The sequence below is a fragment of the Convolutriloba macropyga genome, chromosome 4, assembly GCF_964194025.1.
Source record: "Convolutriloba macropyga chromosome 4, txConMacr16.3, whole genome shotgun sequence".
NCBI classification, from domain to species: domain Eukaryota; kingdom Metazoa; phylum Xenacoelomorpha; order Acoela; family Convolutidae; genus Convolutriloba; species Convolutriloba macropyga.
The window spans coordinates 32,653,208-32,679,064 of record NC_134471.1 but is presented as its reverse complement, the minus strand read 5'-3'; the positions used below and the strand labels follow the sequence as shown (position 1 = coordinate 32,679,064).

The 25,857-nt window shown below is 40.8% G+C and overlaps 1 protein-coding gene across 1 annotated transcript in view; it reads left to right on the top strand.

Moving 5' to 3' along the window:
* The window catches only part of LOC142338395 (uncharacterized), a 239,615-nt gene that overhangs the window by 69,526 nt on the left and 144,232 nt on the right, over positions 1 to 25,857 (top strand). Inside the window, exon 6 of the mRNA XM_075388151.1 lies at positions 24,295 to 24,468. Coding sequence (XP_075244266.1) covers positions 24,295 to 24,468 — 174 coding nt within the window. The remainder of the gene's footprint in view (positions 1 to 24,294; positions 24,469 to 25,857) is intronic.

Sequence of the window (25,857 nt, the reverse complement as noted above, 5' to 3'; positions counted from 1 at the left end):
TCCGGAATTCTTCCGGCTATTGAGACTCGAAGGTTTTTGGGTATTGGTTTTCTGGAGGTTTTTCTTAACGGAAGTACTAATTGTTCAGACGCCGTTTTCACCTAAGAGCGAAAGTGGCTAAAATTGCCATGTGCACTAATTTTTTCTGATCGAGACAAGTTTTTTAATCATGCGCTGCGTTTACTGAATGACTTTTTGACCTTAAAAAAGTTTTGTTGACAGAATGGCACAAAGATAGCCGGTTTTTCGTCTCAGTTGCCCAGTTTATTTTTGCTTGTAATTTGTTTTTTTTTGTGGAAAAACAATTTTTTACACTGCCCAATCGAAAAGTATCGCTCAAAAATCGATACCACTGTGTTATGCACAGCCTGAAAATGCGGTTCAGCTTCAAAACCGGCACAAAATTCTTGATTTTTAAATAAAATGTAGTTCTTTTTTACTATTAGTTGATTCATTTTGGGATCTTTGAGCCGTTTTTTTTTCAAAATTCACTTTAAATTGAATTTTCTTTTTGATAATTCATATACGCAACACCTCTTTCTGCGTGAAGTAATTTTGTTTTTCGAAATTGTACACATGCTACTTCGATTTTGGTAGTTTTTTTCTAATTTTTCTTTGTTTGTTTTTTGGTTTGAATTACACGTAATAGTTTTTGAAATAAAAAATTTTTATTCATAAACGCAGTCTTAATAACTTTTTGACCATCTTGCGAAGTTTTTCTGTGTTTTGTATGTCTGCAGCGTTCTGTTTTAACTTTTTTATCTGTTCAAGAAAATTTCTTCTTGTCTCTGATGGTTTTTTGTCTGTTCTAAGCTTGAATACTAAAATGTAAAATTTATATGTTTTTCTTCATATTTTTATTAGATTTCCAATTTTCAGAAATCAGGTAGTCTTTTTGCTTCGGCGTTTCTTACATTGTGTCCAGATTCTTCACATTCTAGATTGTATCAATCAAGCTTTCAACTGGCACCTACATTTTTTTCGTTTCATTCTTTTTTTAGTTTATAGAAAAATAAATAAGTAACAAAAAAATAAGTAAGTAATCATTTTATCTTTTTCTTAGATTTTTTTTATTTCTTTGGTTTGCAATTGATTTCATTTAGAAAAAGGCCTTACTGAGAGTTTACTGAAAAGTCTTTTCCAATGTTTCGACTGATCACTATTTTCTTGAAATTTCCTGGGGCCTAGGTTTTATTTTTATACAATTTTTTGCCTTGAATATCATTTTATTGCTCTTTGTCATTTCTATGAATAATTCATCTTTTGAATTAGTATGAAATCATTTGGTCCATCTTGATCTATATCCAACAAGGAAGATTTATAAATTATTTTTGTTTCAATTGCAGTGATTAAAAAACTAATTGTAGTGGTTTCCTGGGTCTTTGAATTTAAGTATTAATTTGTTTTGAAATTTTTAGTTTAATTTCTCAGATTTTTATCTGCCTTATGCTTTTGCAAACAAAATCATGAATGGTTTAACACAAAAGGTAACGGGTTCAGCTGCAGTTACGGTTTTTTGTGAAGTTTTGAATCTTCGAATCACTTCTGGATTTCTTCCGGCTATGTTTTTTCAAGCGATTTGTCGCTTGACTGATTTTTTGTCTGACCATTTTGACTTTTAGTCCTCAAAAACAAGATAAACAGGTAAGGCCCAGCGGACATTAGGTTGTCTTAGAGCCTTTTGGCTCACTAGTCTTCAAGTATGCGTTTCACAAACTGTTTTAGAGACTTATACTTATGATGTGAAGGGCGGTTCTTAGAAGTTGACCTCCCATGCACATCTTTACCCCTGCACTTCGTTCAGGACGTAAGGGCCCCGTGCAGCCAGAGCCCACCTCAAAAAATGCTTAGTCCCAACCGTTGCCTACCAACCCCCCCCCCCCCCCCCCCCCCAGTGCGCACCGCACAGCAGCTTACGTAGTTGTTAATGCAGAGTAATAATTAACTACGCGTACTACTTGCAGGTCAAAAGGGCCTTTTGAGAAGTGTCCCTTCTCCCTATTCAAACTGCAGAATAGCGGATCGATGTTTTTAATAGCCGCAAAGCGATAGCTGAGGCTATTATTGGCCTTCTCTTGGTTTTTTTTTTATTTCGTCGTCATGATTTTTGTTACGACTATATGACGTCACAGCCATTTTTTGTTCATTCGTTCATGCAATTTCAATTGAATTGCATGTGTGACGTCATTTTTCGCTCTTAGTGGAGCGAGTTTTTTTGTTCATGCGCGTGATTAAATTTTTGGTCACACTTGACTTACCTCACTCTCAAAAATGACTTCCTCACTTTGAAATTGAATTTTATTTACTTTAATTCAAAGAGATCAGGTCAAATGGGTGTGTGTCACTCTAAATGAAGGTTATTTGAGATCAGCTAATAGAGGCAGCAATAACTTATACAGATTTTTAATCAAAATGTAACAGATCAGCCTTCAATGAAAATACGAATTTTTTTGGTCTGTCTTTTTTACTGTTTTTTAGACTGCCGATCTACGAATCTATTGCGGCTATTTTCTGGCAATCTGCCAGCTATGTTTTGTTCATTCGCGTGATTAAGGTTTTAGTCGCACGTGAATTACCTCATGCTCAAAAGTCATATTATCACTCTGAAATTGACTTTTTAATTGCTCTTGAACGAAGTTCATAGCAATTATTGTAAAAGTATTAGTTTTTTATGCAAATTTTTTGCTTGACCATTTTGCTCTTTCCTTCTAGAACTTTCTCTGACTTTTCGAGTGACTTTTTCACGCTTTTGTTCTTCATTTTTTAAGGATCTCTATTGCTCTCACTCCGAAGAAAAGCTTGTTGCTAAAACAAAATCGGTTGCAGCATAGCGAAAATATGGGCAAAATAGCACAGTAGGCATTGCAAAGGTTATGAAGTTGGAGGTCAATGATTGGAAACACGGTGCGGTCAAATGTTTTTCCACCCGCCTGTCGTTCGAGAGTAATTCTTCCGACATAAGTAGATTTAGTTTCTTTATTGTAATTCAAAGAGTAACAAAAAGGGAGTTCTTGTAACTCTGGTTGAAACATATTTGAGAACTGAAAGAAGCAGCATTATTATAAACAGAATACTAATCAGAATATAACAACTCGGCGTTTAATATAAAGAATTTTTTCATAACTTTTTCTTCAATTTTGAGACTGCAGGCCTGCGGAGCTATTTCAACTTTTTTCTGGCAAACTGCAAGCTATGTCCTGAAAATGTTGCAAAATTTTTTTTCGAAAATTGATAGAATTAATTTATGGTAATTTTTGCTCAGCACGCCATGAAAAAGCCGAAACTTCTGTCAAACTAGCAATTAAAAACTAATTATTCGTAAAATTTGAACAAGTTTCAGGCTCATTTGGCTTGAAACTCAGCAAGATTTTGTTCGAAAACTGCTTTCAGAAAAAAAATTAAAAACATTTCAAAAAATCACAAAAATTATTGTAGTGGTATTCTAGGTGGAGAGAGCTTTATTTTTGTATCCTCAATTTCCGGGACGTCCTTCAAAAATTGTCTGAATGAAGTACACATAGTAGGGCATGTCCTCAATTACATTCTAAAAAAGATTGACTTAACCTTTGACCTGACCGTTAGCATTTTTCGATTAACCTCCAACTACGACAGTGAGCATCACTTGATCTGGTTTGCTTAAATATTAAACTGAAAAACAAAAAATATCCATGCAATTGAAAAATAGAATATTCCTAAGTCTACAGTTTAAAAATACTGATAGAAACAAGTTTAATATCAATATTGACCCTACGCGTGCTCCAAAAGGGAAAAAAACACAAAAAATTTGGGAATCAATGTGGGAGACAAAAGAAAAAAAAACAAAAAGTGGGAAATTTGATCAAAGATATTATTAGTTGTCTAAAATCTTTAGACAGAAAAGTTACAAGTCAAGACTACACAGCAAACTCTCTGATCACTTCATAATATACAACTTCACCAGGTATAAAACAATCGTCAGCAGTTTACTCGTCAAACCAGGGATAAAAGAAAAAACAAGTAATTGATTAAAAAATCGGAAACTCATCAAAAACAAAAACAAATTTTCAAAAACATGTCGCACCTAAGTCAATTAAAGCGATGGTTAAATATTCATCCAGTAAATCAACCATAATTGGGCCGTTTCTGACAGCCAATAAAAGAGAACTGTTGTTTTTGATTTAAAAAAGCAAGAAAAAAGGAACCACAATTTCTTTGAAAAGACCCACAATTTAGTTTGAAAGGAAACAGATTACAAGTCTTTCAGCCAAAGCCTATAGGATTTCAAGTCCATATTAGGACTCACTTATTAATTGTGATTGCAGTTACTAATTTTATGAATGAGATATGTTTCTAGACGACAAAATGAAAAAAAAAAATAAGCAAAGAGTCAAAAGTTTTCTAAAGTTTTTTTGTAGAAATTTTTCTGTCAATAATTACATTTTGTCTCATAATCAAACGACAAGAATTTTCATTTTTGTAAAAATTCTACACTTGAACTAAAAAAAGAAGAAAAACTACAAAAATCTACTGAGACTAACATAACCGATAACAGAAAGCACTAGCAGAATGACCAAATAAAAATCACTGATAATTTAATAATTTAACACAAAATCTTGTCTAAGTCGATTGTACCGTTAACTACCCTAGGACATATTTTAAAAAAAATTCAAATTTAAAATACTGAAACATTCTTATGACCTTCTTAAACCCAGTTCAGGAAAAATTAAGCAAATATAGAAGTCAGACTGCAGCGCATGAACAAAAACTCATCACAATCTAGCGCCCCTACCAAATGGAGTTTGAACTAGATTACCTCAATTTCCGCAGTTTTCTTTATCGTGGAGTAGAAGACAAGAACAATACACTGAAAAATGTTTTTGTTCCAAATCATATAAATAATTACTGTTCACTTTTGATACAGAGAAATTTTCAGAATGAAAAAATACTGATGACCTCTATTACAGAGCAATGCCTTAGAGATTAACAGTTTCTGATCCCTATTCAAACAGGGTGAAGTTTTAAAAATGAAAAATTAGTGATTAATTTTTTCATGGGATATTTTTCAGAAATTTTAATGCCGCTCTTAATGCGCTTTTAATGTAGAGATTTTTCCTTAAAAAATAATTAATTATTCATTTTCATACAGAGAAATTTTTTACGAATTAATTTTTACTGATCAGGTTCCAAACAGAGGGAATTTTTAGAGTTTAGAAAAAACTGGTCGCTTCCGTTATAGAGAAATTTTTCTGAAAGTGATAAGTATTGATCACTTTTAGCACAGAGGGATGTTTCAGAGAGTAATAGTTAGTGATCAGCTCTAAAATAGAGCAATTTTTTAAAAATTATTATTCATTGATAACATTTCAAACATATATCGATTTTCAGAAAATAGTAATAACTGATAACTTTTCAAATATAGTACTTTTTCAGATGTTAATATTGACTGGTCACATTTAATACAGAAGCTTTTTTAGAAGTTAAAAAAATGATCACTTTTAATACAGAGGTACCTTCAAAAAAATAATTACTGATAACTTTTAATACAGATGGATTTTCTTGGAATTTAATAATTACTGACCACTTTAACGACAGAGTGAGTTTTTAAAATTTAATAATAACTGATCACTTTTGATACGGAAGGATCTGTCAGAAATCAATACTCACTGATCATTGTTTAAACTGATGGGTGTTTCACGGATTAATAGTAACTGATCGCTAACCATACAAGAGAATTTTCAGGAATTAGTAGTTACTGAGCTCTTTTAATAAAAAGGATTTTAAAGAAATTAACGTCTTTTGAAGAGCTGTATCTAGAAGTTATTCGGCCTTCTTCTTAGTTGAAGAAAAAAAATTGTTAGAAAAAAAATGAAATATTGTTGAATTAAAAAGCTTGTTTTACCTTGCGTATCGAAACCAATTCACAGCCAGATGATGATTAATTTATTATTTTTAAATTAGATCGATTGTTCTGAACAAGTTGAATTCACACTAAAGTTATCTGACCAAATATGCAATGAGTGGTTAGAGTTTTTTTGTACGGTCGGCTGTTCTTTTGTTTTCAAAGCGTCTTTCAGAATTGCTTTAGTGCTACTTAAATGAACAATATTTTCTTGCTCACTTGTGGATTCTGAGTGACTTAGGGTGCGGAAATTGAATACCACCAACTGTAGAACACCAAGGCTTTACAGTACGGAGTCTGATGGCAAGATTTTGTCATCAGATTCTAGAAATTGTCCAAACTGGCCATTTCGTGGAATCTGTTGACAAAAATTGAAGCAATTTCCAAACACTTTTTTTGTAACCATATTTCACATTTGCACATTTTCAGCCAATTCTACATGTTTCAAGATGAAAATTTGTGGAAAACCATGAGTGAGAGGAACCGAATTGTCCATCCGACTATTTTAGGGTCACTAGTCTGTGATGCTTGCTTTCAGAAGCTGAAAATCTGTTCAAACATCCATTCCTCACTCCACTTTAAATTTAATTTGAAACATAATCACGCTCCAAGCTCCCTCGCTTTTTTCTCTCTCTTTACTAGTCGAGGTTGAATAAGTTGAGCATCATAATTTGACTCCCCATAAAACTGAAAAGATAGAAAAATGTGAAGAAATTTTTCTAAAAGAGACAGCACAGCAAAGCAATCTAAAACCTTTCTATTCAAAAAATTTGGGGCTAGCTTAAAGTTATCCGGTTCTCTATTCATAAATATTGCCCCATAAATTAGCGAAGTTGTTTTTATTAGCTGCACAGCTATAGATGGGGCTATTATTGGCTTTCTCTTGGTTTTTTATACAATTCAAAGAATTTGAATTGTATTGGGGCGCTGTTTTTTTTACGACTCGAAGAGGAGTATTGGAGAAGTCCTATTTTTAATCAATTTTGTTGGAGTGATTTTTGAAGCGGGAAATGAAACACGTGAAAAAATTTGGAGTGATTTTGGTGCGGAAACAAGTGAAGAGCGGAGCGAAAAGAGAGTGGTTTTTGTTTATATCGCTGTTTTTGAGAGAGCGAGAAATTGATGTGTGAAAAAAAATTCTCCAAGCGTGCGCAATTTTTTTGTTCACGTGCGGCTTTTAAAAGCAGTTTTTTTGCAACTTTTGATGGTTTTTAGTTTTGTTTACGATATTGTATTAGTTGTAAGCTTATTTTGATAGAAATTGAAGGTTTCAAAAAATTAATTTGAGTATAATGCTAATTTACAGGTTTTTGATCAGTTTTGTTGATTTTTAAACGAAATTTATTGATTTTTTGCCTGTTTTTTTGTTTTATTGCTCTAAGTGGGATTTGAATAGACGCTTGTTACTTAAAGAATATTCAGATACCAGTTGACTAAAGTTTTGTGGTATAAGTATTTTTTTTCTCAGGAAAAATGACAGAAAAATTGAGAAAATTTAAACAATTTTTCTCACTTTTTTTGCAGTTTTTCTCTTTTTTATAATTCTTACACAAATTACTTAGCCTTTTATGACTTGCCAATTGTTTTGCGAGCTTTTTATTACTCTAATTGCAAAAGAATTTTACTCGACTTTATGTTTCCCTGTACTATTAAAAGAAAAACTCATTGAGTTTTTCTAGTTTTTTGTTCAATTTGTTTTTAAATGGCGTTTCTTCTCTTCCTTAAAATTTTTATGGCAGTTGTGGAGGTTCAAGGTTCACATTGGTTATTCTAGTTGTTTTGTCATAAGTATGAGCAGTTTTCTCCTTCGAGTCGTTTCCGGAATTCTTCCGGCTATTTTTTTTTTCAAGATCTGTTCACACATTTTCATGATATTTGAAGTCAAAAAGGAGTAGTGACTTTGTTTACATGCGGCAATTTCTCTCTGATTTTTTACTGTCTTTTCAATTTTTTGGATTGGATTTTTTTTCTAGATGGCTTTCCTAATCTTTTTACGGCTCAACTTAGGCCCAGTTTTTTTTTTTTTTTGAATTAAATTTTCATTTCTCGCGAGTGGTTTTTTTTTGTTCACTTGCCGGCATTTTGACTTTGATTTTAATTTTTTTCTTGCTTTTTATCTGATTTATTTAAAAGCGATTTTCTCAATTCACTCATAGTCCATTCTAGGTCTAGTTTTTTTGTTTAGTCAATGAAAAGTCTTTGAATTGTACGTCAGGACTTGTCCTGCTATGTTTTTTTTTTTATTTCGTCGCCGCGATTTTTGTAACGACCATATGACGTCACATTTAATTCAAAACTGCTTTTTGTTCATTCGTTCATGCAATATCAATTGAAATGCGTGTGCGACGTCATTTTTCGCTCTTAGTGGAGCGAGTTTTTTAATAGCCGCACAGTGATAGCTGGGGATATTATTGGCCTTCTCTTGGTTTTTTTTTCTTCGTCATGATTTTTGTTACGACCATATGACGTCACAGCCACTTTTTGTTCATTCGTTCATGCAATTTCAACTGACTTGCATGCGTGACGTCTTTTGTTGCTTTTAGTGGAGCGGGTTTTTTTGTTCATCCGCGTGATTAAATTTTTTGTCACACTTGACTTACCTCACTCTCAAAAATGACTTCCTCACTTTGAAATTGACTTTTATTTACTTTAATTCTAAAGGTTAAGGTCAAATGGGTATGTGTCACTCTAAATGAAGGTTATTTGTGATCAGCTAAAAGAGGCAGCAATAACTTATACAGATTTTAAATCAAAATATAACAGATCAGCCTTCAATGAAATGACTCTTTTTTGGTCTGCCTTTTTTACTGTTTTCTTTTCGAGACTGTCGATCTACGAATCTATTGCGGCTATTTTCTGGCAATCTGCCAGCTATGTTTGTCTATTCACGTGATAAAATTTTTGGTCACTTTTGACTTACCTCACTCTCAAAAATGACTTCCTCACTTTGAAATTGACTTTCATTTACGTTAATTCAAAGAGATAAGGTCAAATGGGTATGTGCCACTCTAAATGAAGGTTATTTGAGAGCAACTAATAGAGGCAGCAAAAACTGATACAGATTTTTAATCAAAATATAACATATCAGCCTTCAATGAAAAGGCTAATTTTGTGGTCTGTCTTTTTTTAACGGTTTTTTTTGAGACTGCAGATCTACGAAGCTTTTGCGGCTATTTTCTGGCAATCTGCCAGCTGTTTTTAGTCTTTAAACCCAAGTCGAATTGCCTAACAAACAAAATTGAAAAATCTCCTGTAATATTTCTGCGGTGAATGTTTAAACGCGAGTCAAAATTGAGCAAAAAAACCCATTATTTTCGAACTTGTAGGACTCTTCAAAGAGAACCTGCCGCCTGACATGATCATAAACGAAAATTTTCCATCCCGCGAAGATCTATGTTCTCAAGAGGTAAAGTTCTGTCTCCAATGTCTTACAAGATCCCGAATAGAAAGCTGAGAACATACAAGATCTTAGCTTTAGGATCTCCCTTAACGTAAATCATAACTTATTTCCAACTTACCCGGGCCGAGACGTACACCCTTATTGTACTATTATTTTTAGTAAAATATATGATCCTTACAAGAGAATTAGGATAATGGTGTGGCCTTAATTTTGCAAATTTTCGTACGATGTTATTTTCGTACAAACATATAAGATTTTTCATGATTACCGCCCGGGTTTAATTTTTCCGCCCAAAATGATGTAAGAGTGGGGCTGCAATGGGAGGATTTTTCAGGAAAATACAGCTCAAAACTCTTACGTCTTTTTGGGGTGCATTGGGCTTCCAAGGGGGTAAAGTGGTGTAAGAGTGAGGGGGTAAAAGACAAATTAACCCCCCACTCTTACATCTTTTTTGGTCTGCCAAGGGGGGTAAAATGATGTAAGAGTTCGGGGGTAATTTGTCTTTTACCCCCTCACTCTTACACCATTTTAATCCCTTTGGCAGCCCGACTCCTGCATCATTTTACCCCCTCTGAAAAAATTACCCCCTCACTCTTACACCATTTTACCCTCCTTGGCAGCTCAAATCTTAGCTCTTGTTACCCCCTCTGAAAAAATTACCCCTCACTCTTACAACATTTTACCCCCCTTGGCAGCCCATTTCTTACCTCATTTTACCCTCTGTGGACAAATTACCCGCTCACTCTTACACCATTTTACCCCCCTTGGCAGCTCAATTCTTAGCTCATTTTACCCCCCCCCCCCTGGACAAATTACCCCCTCACCCTTACACCATTTTATCCCCCTTGGCAGCCCAACTATTACATCATTTTACCTCCTCTGAACAAATTACCCCCTCACTCTTACAACATTTTACCCCCTTGGCAGCCCAACTCTCACATCATTTTACCCTCTCTGGACAATTTACCCCCTCACTCTTACACCATTTTAACACCTTTGGCAGCCCGACTCCTACATCATTTTACCCCCTCTGAACAAATTACTCCCTCACTCTTACACCATTTTACCCTCCTTGGCAGCTAAAATCTCAGCTCTTGTTACCCCCTCTGAAAAAATTACCCCTCACTCTTACAACATTTTACCCCCCTTGGCAGGCCAACTCTTACCTCATTTTACCCTCTGTGGACAAATTACCCCCTCACTCTTACACCATTTTACCCCCCTTGGCATCTCAATTCTTAGCTCATTTTAACCCCCCCCCCCCTCTGGACAAATTACCCCCTCACCCTTACACCATTTTATCCCCCTTGGCAGCCCAACTATTACATCATTTTACCCCCTCTGAACAAATTAGCCCCTCACTCTTACAACATTTTACCCCCTTGGCAGCCCTAATCTTACATCACTAAACCCCCTCTGAACAAATTACCCCCTCACTCTTACACCATTTTACCCCTCTTGGCAGCCCAACTCTTACATCGTTTTTCCCCCTCTGGACAAATTACCCCCTCACTCTTACACCATTTTACCCCCCTTGCAGCCCGATTCTTACAACATTTTACCCCCTCTGAACCAATTAACCCCTCACTCTTACACCATTTTACCCCCTTTGGCAGCCCAACTATTACATCATTTCACCCCCTCTGAATTTCAATCAGGGGGAGAGGGGTAATTCCTGAAAAGTCCTCCCATTGCAGCCCATTGCAGCCCACTCTTACATGGCAATTTCAGTCATGGGTGGGGTAATTCCTGAAATTTCCTCCCATTGCAGCCCATTGCATCCTACTCTTACATAGCAATTTCAGTTAGGGGGGTAATTCCTGAAAAGTACTCCCATTGCAGCCCATTGCAGCCACTTTTACATGGAAATTTCAGTCAGGGGGGTAATTCCTGAAAAGTCCTCCCATTGCACCCCTTGCAGCCCACTCTCTCATGGCAATTTCAGTCAGGGGGTAATTCCTGAAAAGTCCTTCCATTGCAGCCCACTCATACAAGGCAATTTCAGTCGGGGGGGGGGGGGGGTAAATCCTGAAAATTCCTCCCATTGCAGCCCATTGCAGCCCATTGCAGCCCACTCTTAAACGGCAATTTCAGTCAGGGGGTAATTCCTGAAAAGTCCTCCCATTGCAGCCCATTGCAGCCCAGTTTTACATGTCCATTTAAGTCAGGTGGTTATTACCTCAAAAGTACTCCCCTTGAAGTCCATTGCAGCCCACTCTTACATGGCAATTTCAGTCAGGGGGTATTTCCTGAAAAGGCCTCCCATTGCAGCCCATTGCAGCCCACTCTTACATGGCAATTTCAGTCAGGGGGTAATTCCTGAAAAGTCCTCCCATTGCACCCCATTGCAGCCCACTCTTACATGGCAATCTCAGTCAGGGGGATAATTCCTGAAAAGTACTCCCATTGCAGCCCATTGCAGCCCAAATTTACATGGCAATTTTAGTCAGGGGGGGGGGGTAATTCATGAAAAGTCCTCCCATTACAGCCCATTGCAGCCCACTATTACATGGCAACTTCAGTCGGGGGGTTAAATCCTGAAAATTCCTTCCATTGCAGCCCACTCCAACATGGCAATTTCAGTCAGAGGGGGTTAATTCCTGAAAAATCCACCCATTGCGGCCCATTGCAGCCCATTGCAGCCACTCTTACATGGCAATTTCAGTCAGGGGTAATTCCTAAAAAGTCCTCCCATTGCAGCCCATTGCAGCCCACTTTTACATGGCAATTTCAGTCAGGGGGTAATTCCTGAAAAGTCCTCCCATTGCAGCCCATTGCAGTCCAGTTTTACATGGCCATTTCAGTCAGGGTTATTTCCTGAAAAGTCCTCCCATTGAAGCCCATTGCAGCCCACTCTTGCATGGCAATTTCAGTCAGGGCGGTATTTCCTGAAAAGGCCTCCCATTGCAGCCCATTGCAGCCCACTCTTACATGGCAATTTCAGTCAGGGTTAATTCCTGAAAAGTCCTCCCATTGCAGCGCATTGGAGCCCACTCTTACATGGCAATTTCAGTCAGGGGGATAATTCCTGAAAAGTTTTCCCATTGCACGTCAGGACTTGTCCTGCTATGTTTTTTTTTATTTCGTCGCCGCGATTTTTGTAACGACCATATGACGTCACATTTAATTCAAAACTGCTTTTTTTTCATTCGTTCATGCAATATCAATTGAAATGCGTGTGTGACGTCATTTTTCGCTCTTAGTGGTGCGAGTTTTTTAATAGCCGCACAGTGATAGCTGGGGATATTATTGGCCTTCTCTTGGTTTTTTTTCTTCGTCATGATTTTTGTTACAACCATATGACGTCACAGCCACATTTTGTTCATTCGTTCATGCAATTTCAACTGACTTGCATGCGTGACGTCTTTTGTTGCTTTTAGTGGAGCGGGTTTTTTTGTTCATCCGCGTGATTAAATTTTTTGTCACACTTGACTTACCTCACTCTCAAAAATGACTTCCTCACTTTGAAATTGACTTTTATTTACTTTAATTCTAAGGGTTAAGGTCAAATGGGTATGTGTCACTCTAAATGAAGGTTATTTGAGATCAGCTAAAAGAGGCAGCAATAACTTATACAGATTTTAAATCAAAATATAACAGATCAGCCTTCAATGAAATGACTCTTTTTTGGTCTGCCTTTTTTACTGTTTTCTTTTTGAGACTGCCGATCTACGAATCTATTGCGGCTATTTTCTGGCAATCTGCCAGCTATGTTTGTCCATTCACGTGATAAAATTTTTGGTCACTTTTGACTTACCTCACTCTCAAAAATGACTTCCTCACTTTGAAATTGACTTTCATTTACGTTAATTCAAAGAGATAAGGTCAAATGGGTATGTGCCACTCTAAATGAAGGTTATTTGAGAGCAACTAATAGAGGCAGCAAAAACTGATACAGATTTTTAATCAAAATATAACATATCAGCCTTCAATGAAAAGGCTAATTTTGTGGTCTGTCTTTTTTTAACGGTTTTTTTTGAGACTGCAGATCTACGAAGCTTTTGCGGCTATTTTCTGGCAATCTGCCAGCTGTTTTTAGTCTTTAAACCCAAGTCGAATTGCCTAACAAACAAAATTGAAAAATCTCCTGTAATATTTCTGCGGTGAATGTTTAAACGCGAGTCAAAATTGAGCAAAAAAACCCATTATTTTCGAACTTGTAGAACTCTTCAAAGAGAACCTGCCGCCTGACATGATCATAAACGAAAATTTTCCATCCCGCGAAGATCTATGTTCTCAAGAGGTAAAGTTCTGTCTCCAATGTCTTACAAGATCCCGAATAGAAAGCTGAGAACATACAAGATCTTAGCTTTAGGATCTCCCTTAACGTAAATCATAACTTATTTCCAACTTACCCGGGCCGAGACGTACACCCTTATTGTACTATTATTTTTAGTAAAATATATGATCCTTACAAGAGAATTAGGATAATGGTGTGGCCTTAATTTTGCAAATTTTCGTACGATGTTATTTTCGTACAAACATATAAGATTTTTCATGATTACCGCCCGGGTTTAATTTTTCCGCCCAAAATGATGTAAGAGTGGGGCTGCAATGGGAGGATTTTTCAGGAAAATGCAGCTCAAAACTCTTACGTCTTTTTGGGGTGCATTGGGCTTCCAAGGGGGTAAAGTGGTGTAAGAGTGAGGGGGTAAAAGACAAATTAACCCCCCACTCTTACATCTTTTTTGGTCTGCCAAGGGGGGTAAAATGATGTAAGAGTTCGGGGGTAATTTGTCTTTTACCCCCTCACTCTTACACCATTTTAACCCCTTTGGCAGCCCGACTCCTGCATCATTTTACCCCCTCTGAAAAAATTACCCCCTCACTCTTACACCATTTTACCCTCCTTGGCAGCTCAAATCTTAGCTCTTGTTACCCCCACTGAAAAAATTACCCCTCACTCTTACAACATTTTACCCCCCTTGGCAGCCCATTTCTTACCTCATTTTACCCTCTGTGGACAAATTACCCGCTCACTCTTACACCATTTTACCCCCCTTGGCAGCTCAATTCTTAGCTCATTTTACCCCCCCCCCCTGGACAAATTACCCCCTCACCCTTACACCATTTTATCCCCCTTGGCAGCCCAACTATTACATCATTTTACCCCCTCTGAACAAATTACCCCCTCACTCTTACAACATTTTACCCCCTTGGCAGCCCAACTCTCACATCATTTTACCCTCTCTGGACAATTTACCCCCTCACTCTTACACCATTTTAACACCTTTGGCAACCCGACTCCTACATCATTTTACCCCCTCTGAACAAATTACTCCCTCACTCTTACACCATTTTACCCTCCTTGGCAGCTCAAATCTCAGCTCTTGTTACCCCCTCTGAAAAAATTACCCCTCACTCTTACAACATTTTACCCCCCTTGGCAGGCCAACTCTTACCTCATTTTACCCTCTGTGGACAAATTACCCCCTCACTCTTACACCATTTTACCCCCCTTGGCATCTCAATTCTTAGCTCATTTTAACCCCCCCCCCCCCCTCTGGACAAATTACCCCCTCACCCTTACACCATTTTATCCCCCTTGGCAGCCCAACTATTACATCATTTTACCCCCTCTGAACAAATTAGCCCCTCACTCTTACAACATTTTACCCCCTTGGCAGCCCTAATCTTACATCACTAAACCCCCTCTGAACAAATTACCCCCTCACTCTTACACCATTTTACCCCTCTTGGCAGCCCAACTCTTACATCGTTTTGCCCCCTCTGGACAAATTACCCCCTCACTCTTACACCATTTTACCCCCCTTGCAGCCCGATTCTTACAACATTTTACCCCCTCTGAACCAATTACCCCCTCACTCTTACACCATTTTACCCCCTTTGGCAGCCCAACTATTACATCATTTCACCCCCTCTGAATTTCAATCAGGGGGAGAGGGGTAATTCCTGAAAAGTCCTCCCATTGCAGCCCATTGCAGCCCACTCTTACATGGCAGTTTCAGTCATGGGTGGGGTAATTCCTGAAATTTCCTCCCATTGCAGCCCATTGCATCCTACTCTTACATAGCAATTTCAGTTAGGGGGGTAATTCCTGAAAAGTACTCCCATTGCAGCCCATTGCAGCCACTTTTACATGGAAATTTCAGTCAGGGGGGTAATTCCTGAAAAGTCCTCCCATTGCACCCCTTGCAGCCCACTCTCTCATGGCAATTTCAGTCAGGGGGTAATTCCTGAAAAGTCCTTCCATTGCAGCCCACTCATACATGGCAATTTCAGTCGGGGGGGGGGTAAATCCTGAAAATTCCTCCTATTGCAGCCCATTGCAGCCCATTGCAGCCCACTCTTAAACGGCAATTTCAGTCAGGGGGTAATTCCTGAAAAGTCCTCCCATTGCAGCCCATTGCAGCCCAGTTTTACATGTCCATTTAAGTCAGGTGGTTATTACCTCAAAAATACTCCCCTTGAAGTCCATTGCAGCCCACTCTTACATGGCAATTTCAGTCAGGGGGGTATTTGCTGAAAAGGCCTCCCATTGCAGCCCATTGCAGCCCACTCTTACATGGCAATTTCAGTCAGGGGGTAATTCCTGAAAAGTCCTCCCATTGCACCCCATTGCAGCCCACTCTTACATGGCAATCTCAGTCAGGGGGATAATTCCTGAAAAGTACTCCCATTGCAGCCCATTGCAGCCCAAATTTACATGGCAATTTTAGTCAGGGGGGGGGGTAATTTTTGAAAAGTCCTCCCATTACAGCCCATTGCAGCCCACTATTACATGGCAACTTCAGTCGGGGGGTTAAATCCTGAAAATTCCTTCCATTGCAGCCCACTCCAACATGGCAATTTCTGTCAGAGGGGGTTAATTCCTGAAAAATCCACCCATTGCGGCCCATTGCAGCCCATTGCAGCCACTCTTACATGGCAATTTCAGTCAGGGGTAATTCCTGAAAAGTCCTCCCATTGCAGCCCATTGCAGCCCACTTTTACATGGCAATTTCAGTCGGGGGGGGGGTAGTTCCTGAAAATTCCTCCCATTGCAGCCCATTGCAGCCCATTGCAGCCCACTCTTAAAAAGCAATTTCAGTCAGGGAGTAATTCCTGAAAAGTCCTCCCATTGCAGCCCATTGCAGCCCAGTTTTACATGGCCATTTCAGTCAGGGGTTATTTCCTGAAAAGTCCTCCCATTGAAGCCCATTGCAGCCCACTCTTGCATGGCAATTTCAGTCAGGGCGGTATTTCCTGAAAAGGCCTCCCATTGCAGCCCATTGCAGCCCACTCTTACATGGCAATTTCAGTCAGGGTTAATTCCTGAAAAGTCCTCCCATTGCAGCGCATTGGAGCCCACTCTTACATGGCAATTTCAGTCAGGGGGATAATTCCTGAAAAGTTTTCCCATTGCAGCCCATTGCAGCCCAATTTTACATGGCAATTTCAGTCAGGGGGGGGGGGTTAATTCCTGAAAAGTCCTCCCATTGCAGCCCATTGCAGCCCACTCTTACATGGCAACTTCAGTCAGGGGGTAAATCCTGAAAAGGCCTCTCATTGCAGCCCATTGCAGCCCATTGCAGCCAAATTTTACATGGCAATTTCAGTCAGGGGGGGGTTAATTCCTGAAAAGTCCTCCCATTGCAGCCCATTGCAGCCCACTCTTACATGGCAACTTCAGTCAGGGGGTAAATCCTGAAAAGTCCTCCCATTGCAGCCCATTGCAGCCCACTTTTACATGGCAGTTTCAGTCAGGGAGTAATTGCTGAAAAGTACTCCCATTGCAGCCCATTGCAGCCCACTTTTACATGGCAATTTCAGTCAGGGGGGTAATTCCTGAAAATTCCTCCTATTGCAGCCCATAGCAGCCCACTCTTATATGGCAATTTCAGTCAGGGGGGTAACTCCTGAAAACTCCTCCCATTGCAGCCCATTGCAGCCCATTACAGCCCACTCTTACATGACAATTTCAGTCAGGGGTGTAACTCCTGTAAAGGCCTCCCATTGCAGCCCATTGCAGCCCATTGCAGCCACTCTTACATGGCAATTTCAGTCAGGGAGTAATTCCTGAAAAGTCCTCCCATTGCAGCCCATTGCAGCCCAGTTTTACATGGCCATTTCAGTCAGGGGTTATTTCCTGAAAAGTCCTCCCATTGAAGCCCATTGCAGCCCACTCTTGCATGGCAATTTCAGTCAGGGCGGTATTTCCTGAAAAGGCCTCCCATTGCAGCCCATTGCAGCCCACTCTTACATGGCAATTTCAGTCAGGGTTAATTCCTGAAAAGTCCTCCCATTGCAGCGCATTGGAGCCCACTCTTACATGGCAATTTCAGTCAGGGGGATAATTCCTGAAAAGTTTTCCCATTGCAGCCCATTGCAGCCCAATTTTACATGGCAATTTCAGTCAGGGGGGGGTTATTTCCTGAAAAGTCCTCCCATTGCAGCCCATTGCAGCCCACTCTTACATGGCAACTTCAGTCAGGGGGTAAATCCTGAAAAGGCCTCTCATTGCAGCCCATTGCAGCCCATTGCAGCCAAATTTTACATGGCAATTTCAGTCAGGGGGGGTTAATTCCTGAAAAGTCCTCCCATTGCAGCCCATTGCAGCCCACTCTTACATGGCAACTTCAGTCAGAGGGTAAATCCTGAAAAGTCCTCCCATTGCAGCCCATTGCAGCCCACTTTTACATGGCAGTTTCAGTCAGGGAGTAATTCCTGAAAAGTACTCCCATTGCAGCCCATTGCAGCCCACTTTTACATGGCAATTTCAGTCAGGGGGGTAATTCCTGAAAATTCCTCCTATTGCAGCCCATAGCAGCCCACTCTTATATGGCAATTTCAGTCAGGGGGGTAACTCCTGAAAACTCCTCCCATTGCAGCCCATTGCAGCCCATTACAGCCCACTCTTACATGACAATTTCAGTCAGGGGTGTAACTCCTGGAAAGGCCTCCCATTGCAGCCCATTGCAGCCCATTGCAGCCACTCTTACATGGCAATTTCAGTCAGGGGGTATTTCCTGAAAAGGCCTCCCATTGCAGCCCATTGCAGACCACTCTTACATGGCAATTTCAGTCAGGGGGTAATTCCTGAAAAGTCCTCCCATTGCACCCCATTGCAGCCCACTCTTACATGGCAATCTCAGTCAGGGGGATAATTCCTGAAAAGTACTCCCATTGCAGCCCATTGCAGCCCAAATTTACATGGCAAATTTAGTCAGGGGGGGGGGGGGGTAATTCCTGAAAAGTCCTCCCATTACAGCCCATTGCAGCCCACTCTTACATGGCAACTTCAGTCGGTGGGTTAAATCCTGAAAATTCCTTCCATTGCAGCCCACTCCAACATGGCAATTTCAGTCAGAGGGGGTTAATTCCTGAAAATTCCACCCATTGCAGCCCATTGCAGCCACTCTTACATGGCAATTTCAGTCAGGGTTAATTCCTGAAAAGTCCTCCCATTGCAGCCCATTGCAGCCCACTTTAACATGGCAATTTCAGTCGGGGGGGGGGTAGTTCCTGAAAATTCCTCCCATTGCAGCCCATTGCAGCCCATTGCAGCCCACTCTTAAAAAGCAATTTCAGTCAGGGAGTAATTCCTGAAAAGTCCTCCCATTGCAGCCCATTGCAGCCCAGTTTTACATGGCCATTTCAGTCAGGGGTTATTTCCTGAAAAGTCCTCCCATTGAAGCCCATTGCAGCCCACTCTTGCATGGCAATTTCAATCAGGGCGGTATTTCCTGAAAAGGCCTCCCATTGCAGCCCATTGCAGCCCACTCTTACATGGCAATTTCAGTCAGGGTTAATTCCTGAAAAGTCCTCCCATTGCAGCGCATTGGAGCCCACTCTTACATGGCAGTTTCAGTCAGGGGGATAATTCCTGAAAAGTTTTCCCATTGCAGCCCATTGCAGCCCAATTTTACATGGCAATTTCAGTCAGGGGGGGGGGTTAATTCCTGAAAAGTCCTCCCATTGCAGCCCATTGCAGCCCACTCTTACATGGCAACTTCAGTCAGGGGGGTAAATCCTCAAAGTCCTTCCACTGCAGCCCACTCCTACTTGGCAATTTCAGTCAGAGGGGGGTAATTCCTGAAAATTCCTCCCATTGCAGCCCGTTGCAGCCCATTGCAGCCCATTGCAGCCCTCTCGTACATGGCAATTTCAGTCAGGGGGTAACTCCTGAAAAGGCCTCTCATTGCAGCCCATTGCAGCCCATTGCAGCCACTCTTACATGGTAATTTCAGTCAGGGGGTAATTCCTGAAAAGTCCTCCCATTGCAGCCCATTGTAGCCCACTCTTATATGGCACTTTCAGTCAGGGGGTTAATTCCTGAAAAGTCCTCCCATTGCAGCCCATTGCAGCCCACTTTTACATGGCAGTTTCAGTCAGGGAGTAATTCCTGAAAAGTACTCCCATTGCAGCCCATTGCAGCCCACTTTTACATGGCAATTTCAGTCAAGGGGGTAATTCCTGAAAAGTCCTCCTATTGCAGCCCATAGCAGCCCACTCTTATATGGCACTTTCAGTCAGGGGGTTAATTCCTGAAAAGTCCTTCCATTGCAGCCCACTCCTACATGGCAATTTCAGTCAGGGGGGTAACTCCTGAAAACTCCTCCCATTGCAGCCCATTGCAGCCCATTGCAGCCCACTCTTACATGACAATTTCAGTCGGGGGGGTAACTCCTGAAAAGGCCTCCCATTGCAGCCCATTGCAGCCCATTGCAGCCACTCTTACATGGCAATTTCAGTCAGGGGGTAATTCCTGAAAAGTCCTCCCATTGCAGCCCATTGCAGCCCACTTTTACATGGCAATTTTAGTCAAGGGGTAATTCCTTAAAAGTCCTCCCATTACAGCCCATTGCAGCCCACTCTTACATGGCAATTTCAGTCAGGGGGGTATTTCCTGAAAAGGCCTCCCATTGCAGCCGATTGCAGCCCACGCTTACATGGCAATTTCAGTCAGGGGGTAATTCCTGAAAAGTCCTCCCATTGCAGCGCATTGGAGCCCACTCCTACATGGCAATTTCAGTCAGGGGGATAATTCCTGAAAAGTTTTCCCATTGCAGCCCATTGCAGCCCAATTTTACATGGCAATTTCAGTCGGGGGGGGGGGGGGTAATTCCTGAAAAGTCCTCCCATTGCAGCCCATTGCAGCCCACTCTTACATGGCAACTTCAGTCAGGGGGGTAAATCCTGAAAGTCCTTCCATTGCAGCCCACTCCTACATGGCAATTTCAGTCAGAGGGGGGTAATTCCTGAAAATTCCTCCCATTGCAGCCCATTGCAACCCATTGCAGCCCATTGCAGCCCACTCTTACATGGCAATTTCAGTCAGGGGGGTAACTCCTGAAAAGGCCTCCCATTGCAGCCCATTGCAGCCCATTACAGCCACTCTTACATGGCAATTTCAGTCAGGGGGTAATTCCTGAAAAGTCCTCCCATTGCAGCCCATTGCAGCCCACTTTTACATGGCAATTTCAGTCAGGGGGTAATTCCTGAAAAGTCCTCCCATTGCAGCCCATTGCAGCCCACTTTTACATGGCAATTTCAGTCAGGGAGTAATTCCTGAAAAGAACTCCCATTGCAGTCCATTGCAGCCCATTGCAGCCCATTTTTACATGGCAATTTCAGTCATGGGGTTAATTCCTGAAAAGTCCTTCCATTGCAGCCCACTCCTACATGGCAATTTCAGTCAGGGGGGTAACTCCTGAAAACTCCTCCCATTGCAGACCATAGCAGCCCACTCTTATATGGCAATTTCAGTCAGGGGGTTAATTCCTGAAAAGTCCTTCCATTGCAGCCCACTCCTACATGGCAATTTCAGTTAGGGGGGTAACTCCTGAAAACTCCTCCCATTGCAGCCCATTGCAGCCAGTTGCAGCCCATTGCAGCCCACTCTTACATGACAATTTCAGTCAGGGGGGTAACTCCTGAAAAGGCCTCCCATTGCAGCCCATTGCAGCCCACTCTTACATGACAATTTCAGTCAGAGGGTAATTCCTGAAAAGTCCTCACATTGCAGCCCATTGCAGCCCACTTTTACATGGCAATTTCAGTCAGGGGGTAATTCCTGAAAAGTCCTCCCATTGCAGCCCATTGCAGCCCACTCTTACATGGCAATTTCAGTCAGGGAGTAATTCCTGAAAAGTACTCACATTGCAGCCCATTGCAGCCCACTTTTACATGGCAATTTCAGTCAGGGGGTGATTCCTGAAAAGTCCTCCCATTGCAGCCCATAGCAGCCCACTCTTATATGGCAATTTCAGACAGGGGTTTCATTCCTGAAAAGTCCTTCCATTGCAGCACACTCCTACATGGCAATTTCAGTCAGGGGGTAACTCCTGAAAAGTCCTCACATTGCAGCCCATTTCAGCCCACTTTTCCATGGCAATTTCAGTCAGGGGGTTAATTCCTGAAAAGTCCTCCCATTGCAGCCCATTGCAGCCCACTCGTACATGGCAATTTCAGTCAGGGGGTTAATTACTGAAAAGTGCTTCCATTGCAGCCCATTGCAGCCCTTGCAGCCCATTGCAGCCCACTCTTACATGGCAATTTCAGTCAGGGGGTAATTCCTGAAAAGTCCTCACATTGCAGCCCATTTCAGCCCACTTTTCCTTGGCAATTTCAGTCAGGGGGTTAATTCCTGAAAAGTCCTCCCATTGCAGCCCATTGCAGCCCACTCTTACATGGCAATTTCAGTCAGGGGGTTAATTACTGAAAAGTGCTTCCATTGCAGCCCATTGCAGCCCTTGCAGCCCACTCTTACATGGCAATTTCAGTCAGGGGGTATCTCCTGAAAAGTCCTCCCATTGCAGCCCATTTTTACATGGCAATTTCCGTCAGGGGGGTAATTCCTCAAAAGTCTTCCCATTGCAGCCCAACTCTTACATCATTTTACCCCCTCTTACATCATTTTACCCCACACTCCTACATCAATTTACCCCCCATTGACAAATTACTTTTATCCCCCCACTCTTACATCAAAATGGGAGGATTTTAGGGAGGACATTCGACCCCTGCGAGATTTATAGATGAAATTTTATGATTTCTAGAAAAGCTGCAAAGTAGACAATCCGGTTGTAGCTTTCTTTAATTCATTCAATATCTGTGAATACATTTGGAGGCTTTCGACACTATCAGTATGTGATATCTGCTTGTACGCCAGCACATTTTCTTCGATGTGCGCAGTGCTGTTCAGATAAGGTTTCCCTAGTCTTGGACTGGAGTTATTAAAAGACCGTCCTCGACCGATATAAGTCATAGAAAAAAGTCCTGGATAGGTTTTTTTGTATGAAACGATGTTGTCAGGACTTTGAGTGATGTTCTCGGTTTCGGCTATGGCACTAAAACAAACATCCTCGAATTCGGCAAGACAATTAAGCCTGTCCTCTATTTTAGCCAGACAATAAACCGTGTCCTGGAATTTGGCTAGACAATAAAACGTGTCCTTTTAATTGGCTAGACAGTAAATAGTGTCTTGGATTTTGTATGAACAATTATATGTTAGCACATGAATCTTAGCGGGCCGAGAGACATAGTGCCCTAACAAGAGGGCGCTTGCGCCCGAGTTCTGGGAACAAGGCACGAAGGGACTAAGATCCATGTGCCTATTTCAAGAGCAATAAAACGTATCCTCTACCTAATTTGGCTGGACAATAAAACGTGTCCTTTTAATTGGCTAGACATTAAAACGTGTCCTGGAACTTGACCAGACAACAAAACCTGTCCTGGAATTCGATTAGACAATAAAACTTGTCCTCTGATTTGGCTAGACAATAAAACGTGTCTTTTTGGTTGGCTGGACCCTAAAACGTGTCTTGGAAATTGACTAGACAAAAAAACGTGTCCTCTAATTTGACTAGACTATAAAAAGTGTCCTTTTAATTGGCTAGACAATAAAACGTGTCCTTATAATTGGCCAGACAATAAAACCCGTCCTGGAGTTCGGTAAGACAATGAAACGTGTCCTCTAATTTGGCCAAACAATAAAACGTGTGCTGGACAGACAGTAAAATGTGTCCTCTAATATGACTGGGCAATAAAACTGTCCTCGAATTACGCGCGCAACCGCAGCAATGTCCTAATTTTAGTTTCATTGTCCTCGACATTAACTGGTGTCATCAACCGTGTATTTTATTTCGATATACCCCACCCCGATCTGTAAGTATAAGGTTTTTTCATAAATTCCAGTTTTAGACTGGGGCGGCAGTGTTGTAAAAATCACCGATTAAGATCTCCAGTTTGGTTTTTGCATGCCATTTCTGAGATCTAGCACAAACCTAAATTCTAGAAGCCTTTTCCTTGTGTCTAGCCTTTGTCTCTTCATAGAGAAACCTGCCAAGGTCATTCTTTTTAGTGGGTCACGTTATGGTCTTAATAAACTATCAGTCAATCAAGCAAAAATTTTTTAATGCATGCCCAGGATGAGGTCCGCGACCCAAGAAAGATGTGACCGAATTGGGTCATCGTGGATAGAGTTGGGGGTCCAGTGCGACCCGACTGAATGGTCTGGAAAAATAATAGAGTCACGCCCTCCGTCTAGCCAATGCCACTATTTGCTCTGCTCGGTCTTGCCAATGCCCACATTTTGGTGTGTTTAGTCTAGCCTATACTCATATTAAAGGCCTAGATGTCCAACCCAAAGAAGAGCCGGTCATCTACAAATTGTATAAATGTGGGTTGCATTGTGTTTTTCAAAACAATAGCCAATCATTGTTATAACCAACATATACTTCTAGATGAATAGACTACTTCATTAAACTAATTTCGAATTTCGCATTTGTCTTTAAATCGACGGTTTTTATCACCAAATTTTATTTTTGATTGTTTCTGCACATTTAAGTTGGTCTGACCAATGGTCAGACTCGGGGTCTGTTCCGTCTGGCCAATGGTGTGGACAACGGTCTGGCCTAGTGTCTGTTCAGTCTGCCAATGGCCTGGACAAACTCTGTGTAGTCTTGCCAATGGTGGCCAAAGTCTTTTCGGTGTGGTCAATACAAATTATTGGTTGATATCCGTATGGAGACCCACTGTCCACGGCACAAAAAAATAACAAGCGTTTCCTATATAGGTGTTCACGACCGCCACGGCCGCCGCTATCCTTCAAGATCCAGAAGTCGAAGCAGGAATCGAGGTCGTGCTGGTGGCAGGTCGGAAAGCAGTCGTTGGACTGGAGACAATTGGACCCTCAAAACAAATGGACATCATCAATCGTCCAAACGAAGATTATCTCGACAGAATTCAGGCAAGTTCGTTACTGAAAAACAGCTATAATGAAAGCCGACTGAGACAAAGCCAGCCTCGCCAGTCGTACAGAACCAATCCCAGGCTGAGGTCCCAGACGGAAGCAAGTATGTCCAAACAGTCCCAGATGGAAGGATCTTGCGTCCAGCGTTAACGTTCAGACAGTCGTGCTTTTGCCGGGCCGAGGCTTCACCCTTAATCCACTCCTAAGTAGCTGGGATTAGAGTGTAATGCAAATTCAACTCCTATTTATCGGGGAAAAGAGTGTGAGAGTGTAATTTTAAAAAATTACACTGTATTTACTCCTTTCTCCACTCCTTTAACACTCTTTGCAAAAAGTGTAATTTAGGGTGGACTGATAAAAAATCACACTCTTATAGAATTACGAATTTAACCAAAATGAAACGTTAAAAATTGTTGTAGGAGTCGGCGCATTGGTAAATGCAAACAGCGAAAGTAACTTTTTGGACAGCGCAAAGGTAGGAGGATCGATCCTCACTACTTCCCTCGAGCTTTACTTTTTAAAATTACACTCTTTTAATTACACTCTTCAACGGTTAATTAAGCGGAGAAATTTGGGTGTCATTTTTTTATTAATAGCCGCACAGCGATAGCTGTGGCTATGATTGGCCTTCTCTTACGATTTTTCCCAAATTCACAAGGTTCAACTTTTGATAATGCCAAGGTCGAGGTTTTCATTTCTCCTTATTTCCCGGGTCGAGGTGTCAACGCTAAAAATCGCTAAAAAAATTTAAGAATTGCGATGAATGCGTCGAAAGTTTGTAAGAATTGCGGTTTCTGGCGATTTTTTTTTCACCATTTCTTGTTGGTTGGTAGCTTCATTTTTTTGCTGCTTCAGCGGTTAAAATAAATCCTTCACCGCTAATACCGCAAATCTAAGAAATTTTCGACTTGGTTGTTTTCCATAAAGTGGAGTGAATCTGATTTAAGTTCAAAAGAAATATGAAATCAGAAATTCACATGTGGTGCAGGGGAGGTACTGGGTGATATGCAGGAATTTAGAGAACCAAATCCGTGTATGGCGGTTTCTTTTTTAATAGCCGCACAGAAATAGCTGGTGCTATTATTGGCATTCTCTTGGTTTTTACGACTCGAAGAGGAGTATTGGTTTTATTAAGTTTTTTTTTACCGGAAATACTATTCATTCAGCCCCTGTTTTGACTTAAAAGCAAATTGAGAAATATTGCCTTGTGAAATAATTTTTTCTGTGCCAGCGTTCATAGAAAGATTTTTCAACTTTGAAAAGTTTTTGCTGACAGAATGGCACATAGATAGCTGTTTTTTTTTTCGTCTCAGTGGATCAACTTTTTTGCTTGTAATTAATAGCCGCACAGTGATAGCTTGGGCTTCTCTTGGTTTTTACGACTCG